The 13,820-nt window shown below is 37.7% G+C and overlaps 1 protein-coding gene across 3 annotated transcripts in view; it reads left to right on the top strand.

Annotated features, from left to right (window-relative positions):
• Nucleotides 1–12,520, top strand: part of LOC141498265 (MARVEL domain-containing protein 3-like) — a 72,619-nt gene extending 60,099 nt beyond the window's left edge. For all 3 annotated transcript variants that reach the window (XM_074201298.1, XM_074201300.1, XM_074201299.1), the window contains exons 2-4: nt 134–275; nt 3,674–3,840; nt 10,670–12,520. In XM_074201298.1, the coding sequence (XP_074057399.1) occupies nt 160–275; nt 3,674–3,840; nt 10,670–11,235 (849 nt within the window). In that variant the 5' untranslated portion in view covers nt 134–159 and the 3' untranslated portion in view covers nt 11,236–12,520. The remainder of the gene's footprint in view (nt 1–133; nt 276–3,673; nt 3,841–10,669) is intronic.
• Nucleotides 12,521–13,820: the final 1,300 nt, after the last annotated feature.

Genomic DNA, 13,820 nt, shown 5'->3' with positions numbered 1-13,820 from the left:
AATTGGCATGGAAGTGGTATATTTGGAAATTAATGCTAGGTAACAATAAAAAAGAACAGTTTAATAACTTTTAAAGAAGGCAAATATATTAAAATAAAAACCTGAACTAAATTCTTTTTACTATTGTTGGCAGAGAAGAATACAGAATAAGAAAAAAAGATGACTGCTCTTTTCAAACATCCTCCTGATTGGCAGGTTAGAGGACAAGAGATCTCTCAGCTAAACAACCATCATGACAAGAGAACAGCCAAGAAGCTAGATACACCTAAAATGAGGTAGGTCTTTGGGGCAGTATCATCTCTTTGATTTTCATAATGAAAGGAGTTTCTGTATCCGGAAAACTTGTTGATGTCAGATGGCAGAGATTCCCTGCTGTACTTTCATTAGAATATACACATGCAAATGCTTTTCAACTTTAGACTTTTGCATCATGTCACCCATCTTGTCTGCTTTCCATAAACATAGGCCATGCCCTTGCACTGGAAGGATTACATGAGAATGGTTAATTTTCATTCTAAATCCATAGTTTAGGGATTACAGAAAGTGACTTTCACTACCAGATGTTGACATTTTACCTCTCATTTCCTTATCTGTAAAATAATGGGGTTGTTCCAAATGACTTCCAAGGTTCCTTTCTATTCTGATTCTTCATGATCTGATCAATTAGGTAGTACTTATCACAGAACAATAGATAATAAAAGGCAAATTCATTTGTCTGATAATAAAATTTAATTTTTTTTAAATTTAGCTCTCTAATTTCATCAGCATAGGGAACTTCCTCTATTAAGATATATCAAGTATCCTGCAATTTATAGAGCTAGAAGAGCAGTTCATAATTTTAGAGTATAAGCTTCTTGAGAACAGGGACATTTAAAATGCCTCTTTTTGTATCCTCAGTGCTTAGCACAGTACCTGATACAATATAAGTACTTAATAAATATTTTATGATCTGGCACACAACAGGCACTTACTTAATAAATGTTTATTGAATGACTGATGCATAACTAGTTCCTCAAGAGTTTAAGTGACTTACTCAGGATCACATAGCCAATATATATATCAGAACTAAGAATTAAACTCAGGTCTTACTGATTCTTAGGGCAACTCTATCCATTATGCTATGGGACTACTAAATTATAATGGTGAGATTCTCTGATAAATTGCAACACCTTGGTCCTGATGTTTTCATCTCTTGAACTTTCAGTCAAATGATTTTAAAAGATAGTGACCAAACACAAATGTTACTTTTTTGAAAGTTTTCTAATTTTTTTTTTTTTAGTTTTTGCAAGGCAATGGGGTTAAGTAGCTTGCCCAAGGCCACACAGCTAGGTAATTATTAAGTGTCTGAGGTTGCATTTGAACTCAGGTACTCTTGACTCCAGGGCCACGCCACCTAGCCACCCCAAAAGTTTTCTTATTTAAAAAAATTAAGACTTATGATGTTTGGGGACCCAATAGAAGGATATAATAAAAATCTTAGAAAATGGGGGAAGATGGTAGAAGCATAAACATAAGGTAATTGACTAAGTACATTGTACATTTGAAATTTAAAAGAACAAAGAAAAAAAGAGGAAAAAATTTTGAATAGGGAGGTTATCTCAAGCCTTTAAAAATGGAACCTGGGTTGGGGTAGCTAGGTGGCATAGTGGATAAAGCACCGGCCCTGGAGTCAGGAGTATCTGGGTTCAAATCTGGTCTCAGACACTTAATAATTACCTAGCTGTGTGGCCTTGGGCAAGCCACTTAACCCCATTGCCTTGCAAAAAAAAAACCTAAAAAAAAAATGGAACCTGGCATTTGACCTGAGGTGAATATTCGCTCCCTGTTTCTGGTTCCCTGGACCAGCCAGTCAGAAACTCAATGTTCTAATCCCTTCTCTGTTCAACTTGACAGTGTGATGGATGACCATTTATTTAACTGGCTTGTTTTTTTACCCTCTCTCTGAAGACTATAGATAGCATCTATTTCTCTGGTAGATGAACCAAATACAAAGGTAATTTCTCTTAGATTAACCAAATATAAAATCCAGATAACCAGAGCAAAAATAATTAGTGCAAAAAAAAAGGAATCTTAGAGATCATCTGGGCTTACCCTTTAATTTTACAGATAAAGACATTAAAACATAAAGTAACAACGCCTTAATATTCTTAATTATAAGATGGCAATAATGATCTGCCACATACTGTCCTCTAACCTGCCAATTAGGAGGGTGTTTGAAAAGAGCAGTCATCTTTTTTCTTATTCTGTAATCTTCCCTGCTAACAACCTGTAATAGGAAAGAAATGTTAGCTGTTATCTCTGGTAACACTCTAGTTGGGGCAAAGTTGGGACCAGGACTCAGACTTCTTGACATTCAACTCTTTCCTTGCTATCATGTGACCACAGTTAGTAAAGTGTCTAAGATAGGATTTGAACTCATCTCTTTTTGACTGTAGATCCAGCACATTATCCACAATTTCAAAATTTTTCCCAGCACATTATCCACAATTTCAAAATTTTTCCCCATTTAGATTCATGGATCCTCTAAAATTCCTAAGTTAAGAACACCTAGTATAGATACTGAAAACAAGTAATTGCAACATTATGAAATGAAAAAAACTCCAAATTTGCCCTGGGAAAATCCCCAAGTTATAGACAAGGAAAATCCCCAAATTATAGCCAAGGAAAATGAGATACATATAAAAATACCCCACCCCCACCTCCGTCCTGTCTAAATCTGAATATTGAGAATAAATGTTTGATATCTGAGCTCATAGCTGAGACTCAATCCCTCATGCATTAATTTGAATTTCTCCTGCCTTTCAACCCTTAAAAAAGACAGAGAAGTTTCAATAAAGTAGTTATCAAACTGGTCCTAAAAGAAAAGAGATATGAGGTCCTCAGGGGCTTTTTATCAGTGTTGGATTGTTTGATATTGGTGTCTCCAATTTTTAGGCTATATCCAAAAAAAAAAAAAAGGATAAAAAAGGGATACCTTATTATAGCCCAGGAGAACAATGCTATATAACTGAGCTATTGCCAAATTTAACTTTGCATTTTAATAAAAGTTGCAAATATTTAAAACTCCAGTAGTTGCTAACCATCCTTGGAATGGTTTTCAGCATCAATTTATTACTTAGAGATGAGATGCAAAAGCTATGATTATACATGGGGACTTGGGGCCTCTTCCTATGGTCTAATTATTCTCAGTTGTATTACTATGGGATTTTCCAAATGCTTGTGGGAGCCCCACAAATGTTTTGGGTTTCTTTGGGCCTGGTGTCAATCATTAGCCAGGACTACGAACCTTAAGGCCTGATGAACATCATTTTGCTTTCACCGACCAGCCAGCAGACCTGAGCTTAGAGCTTTTTCTGAATTAAGAAAGGTAAATCAGTACTTGCCAAATTGACAAGGGCAGGTTCAGGGAAAGTCTGAATTACTTTTAGGATTTGGAAAAGGAAATTGCAAGCATGGAGATTTTTTTAAAAGCCTAATAACACAGCAGTACTTTACATAATTGCCTTTCCCAGCATTTAAAGAAAACTATAAATAGGGTTTTTAATATGCACAGAAATACTTATATTCCAGATGTTCCCATGGTGAAGAGCCATTAGCTGTGGTTTCCAGACAATTTAGGAAGACTTCAGTACCTGAACGTGACAAACTCCCTCTTTCCTTCTCTCTCCTGCAGATACATGAAACCCATCCCTCATGGACAGTACTCAAGGCTGGCTATTCATCATTCACAGACTGTATTAAAAGCACCTGAGGTGGGCCCTAGATGCTTTAATTCTCCTTCCGGTAAACCTCACCAAAAGCCAAGCCCAAAAAGGTGTGCTAACTTGTGCTCAAGCAGAGGTGTGTCTTTTTTGTTGATTGGTATAAAACAATTGGCTAAGGTTAGGTGACCTGGGGGGTGGGGATTGAGTGCTCATTGAATTACAGGTATTTGTTCAGGTTTGTTCTGTGTTTTGAGCCTTAAGAACAAAATATTTGTGCAATTACAATAGTGGAATGGTAATGAAAATGGCACCTGGAGCTCTGTGGTTTTTAGCAAGATGTCTTATCTGAACCTTCAAATACTCTATATGTGTTTCACCTTGATTTGCATTTGTTTCTGCACCAAAACTTCCTTTGGAATTTTTTTTAAAGCTGAAATATAATTCATAAGCTTATTTTAGCTGCCTCAAAAGTGTTAGCTGCTTAAATTGAAACCAAGCATAGATTCATTTAATCATAGCTCATTTCCTTTCATCCAAATCCAGACTGATAACTCAATCTATGTGACCATTCTGACTATAAGCACAAAGGCCCCAGATGATGCCCAAGGGATTGGGGGTTGAAAAAGGAGAATCGATCTAAGCCTCAGAACTTTATTAGGAGGACCAAGAGAATTGCTTCTGCAACTTTTTGAGGTCTGAAAGGAAGCCTGGCTTTATTCACTAAGTATAGGCTCATATCACAAATCTAGAATTTAGAAGAATTAGCCACCTAGCTGCCCCTCCAACCCCCTCATTTTAAAAAGAAGTGAACTGATTTGCCTATGGTCACACAGGTAATAAGCACCAGATGTGTTCTTTGAACCAAGATGAGGTACACTTTTCAATATACCACGTTTTTTTCTCCTCAAATACCACCAGGTTGAAGGTGATGATGGTGGTGATGATGAGGATGATGATGAAGTTTAAGAGTCAAGATTGAGTTATCAGGGGGGTGACTAGGTGGTACAGTGGATAGAGCACTAGCCCTGGAGTTCAAATCTGGCCTCAGACACTTAATTACCTAGCTGTGTGGCCTTGAGCAAGGCACTTAACCCCACTGCCTTGCAAAAAAAAAAAAAAAAAAAAACCTAAGAAAAAAAAGATTGAGTATCAGGAAATTTAAGAAGTATCATAAACCTATTCTTCCCTTATTTAAAACTCTTACTTGAAATAGTACCTTCACACTCCTGAGGGTCCTGTTTTACATTTCCCTAATACAATATTCTTCAACCCAGTTCCTCATTTGTGAATTGATTGTGAGGAATGGAGATTATCTAGTAATTTACTTTTCATTTTAAGATTTTCAAATTATGTTATTTGATGGAAGTAAACTCCACCAAGTAGGGTTATCCCTGCCTCCCCTTACCATACTCCCACATTTGAATACTCTATCCCAACAAGAACCAATGAAGCATTCACTGATTTCATGTGGACTATAAAAGACATATGAAAGAAGACAGGTCAAGAAATAGAGGCACCGGTCTAAATCGAGGACCCCATTAATTATGAAGAATTAGGAAGTTACACAAGACTGGGATGATAGTGCCCTACAATCAGATTACAAAACACTTTTTATAATGCTTAGAATTAAGGTTTAAATACTGCAAACTTCAGCATGGGTTTCTTACCTTTCAACCCTTACAAGGTTGCAACCATCTCCAATGCCCTTTTATCTAAGAGCAGGAAAAAATTAGATACTATAGAGATAGAAGCAAGACTCATGGCTTCATATTGACTCAGAAGGAAAAATCAATTTGTGTGTGTGTATCTGTGTCTGTGCCCGTGTGTCTCTCTGCTTCTGTCTCTCTCCAGCCACCTCTTTCTCCCTTCCATACTCCTCTCCCCTCCCCATCTGTAAGGTTATAACAGCTCTTGCCTTCTTCACTACCAGGCAAGAGATTGAGTCTCTGTCATAGTCATTTGTTCACACGCCAGTTCAAATTTAGCAGCGAATCAGCAAGGCACAGAGGAGGGAGACCAGAAAGAATCACAGAACACCTTGGATGCTCTCAAATGGGGAGCAGCATCCTCCGTTACCCCTGTTCAGAAGCATGCTCACCAAACATTCTTATAGGACCCTTGAGTGTACTCCCAGGGCTAGGTTCTCATTGGACAATCCCCTCTTACTCTAACTTGTTTCGGTGTAGTTAAAACATTGTATTACTAGGCTTTTGATTTCTAAATGTTTTTCTTTTTTAAGAGAAACCTTTTTCCTCCAATAAGATGACCTTATTCTAATGCAGACTTAGAAGTTGTTCCTCACTAGCCTCTTTGCCTCCCTTTTATTAAAGCCTATAATTATGCGACACATTAGTAAAATTAGAGGTGAATTTCACACTCTACGCCCCCAGTTTTCATCATTGACATAAAGCCTTGGCAGTATACTTCAGCAACAAGCTTTCTTTTATCATTTTTCACATTTCTAAGAGATAAAACTGCTCACAATTTTATTAGTAAAAGCTTTTGGATTTAACTTCTGAAAACTTATGCCTTTCATTTTTTACCATGCATAATTAAATGTCAATCTGTCCTTTTGAAATAGAAACACTGTCACATCTGTTCTTGGTCTGAACCAGTTAATATAGACTTCAGTCGTCTCTGGTTTGTGTAACATATTTACTTGTGAAATAATCATATTTTAGAATGTTGAGTTTGCCAGTCCAGAAATAGGAGTTCAGTCCTTATGCCAGGGCAGCTGTTTTGTGGAACATAAACTGAAACATCAACTTAGCTCTTAATAAATGTCTATTGATTAAAAATTAGAATTATACTGAATCCATTGTATCACGGCTATCTTCATTAAAAAAAAAGACAGATGACCTTTTTTTTGGGGGGGGGGGGGCTGAGGGTAGGGTTCTGAAGCTATGATTTCATCAGCAGAGGGAATGGCCAGTATTGAAATTTCCTCTACCAAAGCAGATTGGCAACTCTTCTGACTGGGAGTAATGAGAAGTGTCTTACCTAGCTAGGTTCACACAACCAGTATATTTCTAAGAATATGATCCCTGATCTTCTAGGGTCCTCTGTGGATCCTATACACTACCCTGCCTTTATAAGACTTATAAGAAGAAAATTATTAAAAATCTATTTCCCATTCTAAAATAAGAATACAACTATTATATAAATCTGTAGGGTATAAGAAAATAGTTGAGCTGTCTGAGCTAGGGGCAGAGGTAAAAAGTTAATGGGAGGATTTAGTTGGAAGAGTGATTTCATCTAAAGAGAGAGATCCTATTAAACAGTTTCCTTTGCAAATGCAGATCACCACTTAGTCTGAAATTTCAGGGCTTATTCAGTTGGGTTGTTTGGGGACTAAGAAGTTACATAAGGGTTCATAGTCATTTAGTCTGCATATACCAGAGAAGGGACCTAGACTTAATTTTTCCTTACTACAAAGCAAGATCTCTAATCACTAAACTAAGCCACCTCTACAATAAGATGTTTGTTCAGTCACTGCTAAAACAAAATGTCATGTCATATGAAATATATAGGGAAATACCAGATAATATCACAATGACTTTACTGACCAAATAGTGTATCTTTATTGCTGTTAATGATTCTTTGGGGTCCAAATTCTACATAACCAAAGTGGTTGTATTTAGGTATCATGTCCCTAGGAAATTTTTTTACAGCATTCATATGGATACTCTGAAGTAGATGATTTCTTCAACTTCTCAGCTTCTTAATTCCCTCTCAGAATTAGTTTGAGTGTCCCCCTCCTCCTAAAAGAGGCCTTTTCTAATTCCGTCAGTTGTTGTCTCCCACCAATATTTCCTATTTATTTTGTATGTGTGCTTATATTTTATACATGTAAAAATTATATTTGTGTATTTTGTTTATATATATTTACATGTATATGTGTGTATAATCTACATATCTACATACAAGTTGTTTCCTAGCAATAAAATAGATTTTCCTCAAGGGCAATAATTCTTTTCAGTTTTGTCTTTGTATCGCTTGTACTATAGCACAGTGCAAGCAATATAGCACAGCCTGGTCCATAGATAATATTTCATAGATTCTTATTGAATTGAATTGACTTGAATCCCAGCCCAGCCCTGCCTTCAGAAGCTATTTGGACATATTGAAATTATAAATCATAAACTAATCCAGGTAATACTACTTTGGACACAAGCATCTTGAGCAATGTAACAGGGAATGTCCAGGCTGTGAAGTCAAGATTCACTCACCCTCTGCTTAGTTTGCCATCTTCCCATGAATCTCAAGGATAATTTTAGCCTAGAGCTTGAAAGGTAGAAGAAACAAGATTTTTGTCTCCACTTTTCAAGAGGGAAAAGATGAGCAGGCCTAGATTCTTTGAGAAATCTCTGTATATCTTCTATTTTTAAGTTTCAGGTTAAGAATTTTATTTTTTATTGTATGGGACTCATTTTTTATAGATTTACATACTTTTAATTCTCTTTTGGTCTACATGCTTGATAATGCATTGGAGTATAAGCTTCTGAGATCAGGGACTGTCTTTTGCTTCTTTTTGTGTCCCTGGTGTTTATCAGAGTATCGGTTTATAGTAGCCAGATAAATGTTTATTCATTAATTTATTGCTCCCCATTACTTGTCTTTAAATTAATGTATCTTTCTAAGGGGATACAATATTTTGCGGTGCTCTACTGGCAATCTTCAATAAAGATACAACCATGAAGAATACTAGTCCTCAATGGATTCAGCCCATTGAGAGTAAACTAAAACTTCCAATGTGCTTTTCACTTTTCTTAATTTGGATAAAACTTATACATTTATGAATGTAGAGAATTATAGGTGAGGAAATTTCATCTCATAGCAGATCTGTACTTGCTTTGTAATGGGTTAAGCCTTAGAAAGGGACCCAGACAAGAGTCTTCCAGGATGTGTCCAAGGCAACATTTAAACCCAGTTTTTCTGACTCTGAGGCTTGCTTTCTGTGCACTATACCACACTCTGACTCACTTTCCAAATATAAGGTGAGGGTGTCTTTCTCTAGCATACGAGGTGGTATGCTCATAGATATAAAAGGAGAAGAAACCATTGTCTAAGGAACACCAAACCATTCACATATCACAAGGAGAAAATGTATTTATACATGGGATAACTCTAGAACAAAAGCAAGTGAATATTGCCATAATCTTGAAAGTATTTAAGGAATATGAACTATGACCATAATAAATTTTGTGGGAAAGCTTCTTGGAAATGTACAGGGGATCCACATTCCAAGCAGGGATTGATCTAGATATTTTCTCTGTCCCTTCCAGTTCCAAAATTCTTGAAGGACTGTTCTTATTCTGTGATTTCTTTATATTCTAGTCTTATATATTTACATGCACCGCTTAAGAGAGTTAACTGGGCTTTCCCTCATCTTCCTGAATGTCAACTCACGTCATGAGGCAAAGCAAGAAATAGGATTACATCATACATCTAGGCCTCATTCCAGACCTTCTGAGTCCTTAAACTCTCTTGGCAATATATTTTTTTTAAAAAAATCAATCCAAAATCCAACCAAAAAATAACTGGTGGGTATAATAATGAGTAGATGACATTCTATTTGCCTTGAGAGCTTTTAGTGGAATAGATTATTTAATATGCAAAAGTAGTATCATTGAGGGTGGAATAGATTTATTTCTTTATGTCTTAATGTAATTAAATCAAGTAGCTTGTTGAAAATACAGCTTTGTAAATTTTATACATAATTAACTATCACACATTTGGTGTGAGCCCATCTCTCTTATTACATCATTGCAAAGTTAAGTCACTTAAGTCATAGGAAAAACCATTTCACATCAATTTGCCTCAGTTTCCTTAACTGTAAAATAGGAATAATAATAGTATGGTGTGAGGACCAAATGAGATAATATAGCAGACACCATATTAATGCTTATTTCCTTCCCTTCCTCCTCCCCCACTAAGATGATTTGCATGGACCATAATTAGTATCATAGGACTAGAAAAGAATTGAAAGGAAATTATTTTATTCTAAGTCACTGAATAAGTAGTGATCAGGAAATGCAGCTCAGGCAAAGGAGATTGGAAGGCAGATTTAACAAAAGCCTGAAGGCTTCTGCTGGCTTTCACCCAAATACAGACTGTAGGGCTACAGAGGCCCAGTAGATGGGAGCAGAAAGAGGAGGGCAAGAAGGCCAGTGTCCCTGGCAAGTGGGGGGGGCAGAGGGGGACTGTAAGGTGAAAGAAGACAGTAAAGGGGAGGAAGGGGGGCCAGATCATGAAGGATTTTGAATATCAAAGAATTTGATATTTGAACCTGGAGATGACAGAGGGTCATTGGTGTTTCCTGCAATAATGGACATTTGACATTAATAATGTATACTTTGGACTCACTGGCTTCACACCTTGGAGTTTGTTTTCTAGAAATGTAGATTATATTCAAAGTGGGAGCTCTTTTTGAGAAAGATCTAGATTATTAGGAAGACAGATATGAAAGTGAAGCTGATTTTATATCTCTAGGCCCTCATTTCTTAATGGCATAGATGGCATAATATCTAAAGAACTGGGCATGATCTAGGAAGATCAGTTCAAATCTTCCCTTAGGCACTTATTGGTTAATTCACTTAATCTCTATCTCTTGGTTTCCTCATTTACAAAACAGTAATTAATAATAATAATAATAATAATAATAATAATACAGACCTCATAAGATGTTATAAGGCTCATATGAAGATCTCTGGAAACTTTAAATACTATACAAATGTGCTTTTTTTGTCAATAAGATAAAATAAGTATTTTTATTTCATTTATTTTATAAATTGTACTGTTCTGCTTTTAAATTTGTAACAAACACATATGTAGTAGCTTTGTGATAAACATAAAATAATTATCATCAGATAGGAGTTGAGGGAGAACTAATGGGTAGTCACTTATTGCAGCTGTATCCCAGGCAGTCTTACTAAACCTTTTCCTGTTTTTCTGAGCTTTTCCAGGTCTTCTGCAGCTGGTCAAGTTGAACCTCAGTCTTCTGGTGCTCATTTGTGCTGCTTCTGCCCAGAGCTTCTTTGGCCTGGGAGGATGGAGAGGCTCCCCTTACTTTGCCCAGAGCTATGCCATGAATGGGTTTCTAGGAGATGAAATCTCACAGCTGGCTGAGCTAGACCTCCAGTACAATAGGATGAAGCTGCCCGCTGGGTACTGCCTGGTGGGGATCAGTTGTTTGCTGCTCTGCCTGGCTCTGACTTTCCTCCTCCTCAGCTGCTCCACCTCTGTCCCTGAGGCCAGGATGCTCCTTGGGGCAGAGCTGGTCACTGACATCCTGGGGGCTCTGACCTGCATGCTGAGCATTGGGCTATACATTCACTCTATCAGGTCTGCCAATGCCACAGAGGGCTGCAAGCAGAGGGAGGTCATCTACAGGAGCAGTGGATATACTTTTGTGACTTGTGACATCCTTGGGACTGAAGTGGCAGCTTGTATTTTTGCCGTCTTGTTGACTATTGTGTATTTTTTGGGAATGATTTGTGTGGGGCTTTCACTGAGAAAACAGTCTTCTTAGAAGGTCAAGAGTCAGCCTCAGAGCCCTGGAAATTTAGAACAAAGGACCTGAGCTAGAAAGGATTGGAGAGCCTATCTAGTCTGAACCCTGCTTTTGTGCCCAGAAAACTGACCCATGAGAAGTTAAGTGACTTGCCCTAAATCCAAATGTGTCCACTTCACTACCTTGGTTTTCTTCTCCAGAGTAGGGTGAGCAGGTATATCAAAGGACATCCAGTTTCCATCCAACAGTCATTAAGTACCTACTTTGTGCCAGTCTCTAGCGACACAAGACAAATATACCTTTGGGCAAGTCACAGAGCCTCAGTTTCTTCATTTGAACAGAGAGGAGCTTGGACAAGATGACTTCAAGTCTGTTTCCGTTCCTCAGCTATGATCCTGTTATTTAAGTCCTACCTTCAAGGTGCTTAAGATCTCTTGGGAAGAAAAAAATATGCATAGATAATGGAATGCAAAATATTGTATATAGAAAGTAATTGCAGGGCGCAGGAGCTCTAACAACTAGGGGAATAGGAAGCCAGGAAAGATCTTTACCAGCAGGTGGTGAGCTTCCCAGTTGCATATTTTAAGTGTTGGCTCAGATTCACCACATTGGACTCTTTGCTAAAAATATTACCTGTTCATGAGAATTACTCTCCATTTTGTGCTGTTTCATTGACAGGGGAAATAGTAATGTGCTTAGGTTTAAAGAAAATAAATTATTTCTTGACCTGGAGAATTTACATGGGCTACAATTCTAATCCAGGTGTTGCTAGATATTAATATGAGAGAAAATAATTCACCTTTTTGTGTAAATATGCTCTATATATTATGCTTTGCAATGTACTAATTTCTTTCAAACACTTTATTGGACTAGATGACTATAGTGCATTGTGTGAGAAGAAAGAATGTAGTATCATGCTCCTTCCACTTAATTTGGGTAAATAACATCCTGGACAATGAGTCTCTGTCCCAGACACTGGGCAACCTCTTTCCTTCAGCATGCCAAGCTGGGGTGGGAGCCTGGGGTGGGGTGCATACCAAGATGTTAGTAGAAAGTTTGGCTCAAGAGAACAACACCTGAACACTGTTGAGAAAAGCCCAAGAGGAAGGATGGAAAGAGTGGTGAGGACCTAGAAATGGAGGTGGTGAACAGAGGCTTTAAGGAGATCACTAATCTCAATGGATCCCAATTTGTATTACAATAAAGCCTTTCCAAAGGGTGTTGCTGGCTCTGCTGACTTCTCCACTCCAGTCTACTCCCTGGGACACATGTGTTTGGATTATGGGCGGGGTGGGGGCCTACCTGAAACAATAGCACTCCTAAGCCACGATGCTTGGGCCAAGACAAAGGATCGTTTCCAGATGTGGGGCCTCACATCCCCGCCAGCCCCAGCAAGGCTGTCTATTTGAACAAAGGGATGGTAAATATTCAGGGCGCCCCAGTATCTAAGGAAGGACAGGCGCCTGCCAAGATGAGGAGTGCAGATGTGTACAGAGTGGATGTCCAAGTTAGGGTTAGAGCAGAGATGGAGTAAGCTTATGCTGTAATAGTGATATATCGATGTGCAACAAAACAATCCCCCGGGGGACTGCCGGCTTAGTTAAGGGTATATACTAACTTGTATAAAATGGTAGACTTACACTAGGATGGGCCGCTTCCCATTTTCCCAGCTCTGTTCTCCCCATCCCTGTGTCAAGTCAGAAATGGTCCATTGTTTCTAGGAAATAATTCTGAGGCAGAAATAGAATAGTAGGGTCTTAAGGAAGGGAATCATAGAACTGGAAAAACACAGAAGTTAAATTTTCAGAACTAGAAAGGATTGTGGGTACCATCCCACTTTACAGATGAGAAAATTGAGACTCAAAGACTTCACATAAGAAACAGTTAATTCACAAAAGAGCCAGGATTTGAATTAGTATCCCTCATTCCTGATCTTTTATTTTCCCACTAAACTAGAGAGCAAAATAAGGGACTAAAAGAATCAACTCTGTACAAAGTGATGAGATTCTTGACTTCTTTCAGTTGAGAGTAGTTTACTTTTCTATAGTTTCTGAGGGCTTCACACCTTTATGCTTATTACATTCTCCTTCCCCTGCCAAATACTATTTTGAATAATCTGGTTATGGATATTAAAACATTGACCTCAGGACCCATCCACAAAATAATTATATGGATGGGAACAATTTTTTTTTTGTCAGGGAAGTCCTTTGTCTTTATCTAATTCTTGATGATTTTATATTCATTATTTCATTTCATCCTCAAAACAACCCTAACGATGAAATTAAACAGGAAATACTAAGTAATTGTTGTTTAGTAATGTTGGACTTTCGGGACTCCATAGTCTAAACAATCCATGAGGTTTTCTTGAGGAGAATACTGGAGCGGTTTGTCACTTCCTTCTCTAATGTATTAAGATAAAAATTAAGTGTCTTGACCTGGGTCATACAGCTAATAAGTCTTAAGTCAAATTTGAACTTGGATCTTCCTGACTCCAGGCCTGGTGCTCTTTCCACTGATCCACCTAGCTGCCTCAAATAATAGGAGGTGGCATTAAATATTATTTTCATTTCTATATTTAGAACTAGAAGGGACCTCATGGATCA

Source organism: Macrotis lagotis, chromosome X, assembly GCF_037893015.1.
Source record: "Macrotis lagotis isolate mMagLag1 chromosome X, bilby.v1.9.chrom.fasta, whole genome shotgun sequence".
NCBI classification, from domain to species: domain Eukaryota; kingdom Metazoa; phylum Chordata; class Mammalia; order Peramelemorphia; family Peramelidae; genus Macrotis; species Macrotis lagotis.
The sequence above is the reverse complement of the archived record's forward strand: the minus strand, read 5'-3'. Positions and strand labels throughout refer to the sequence as shown.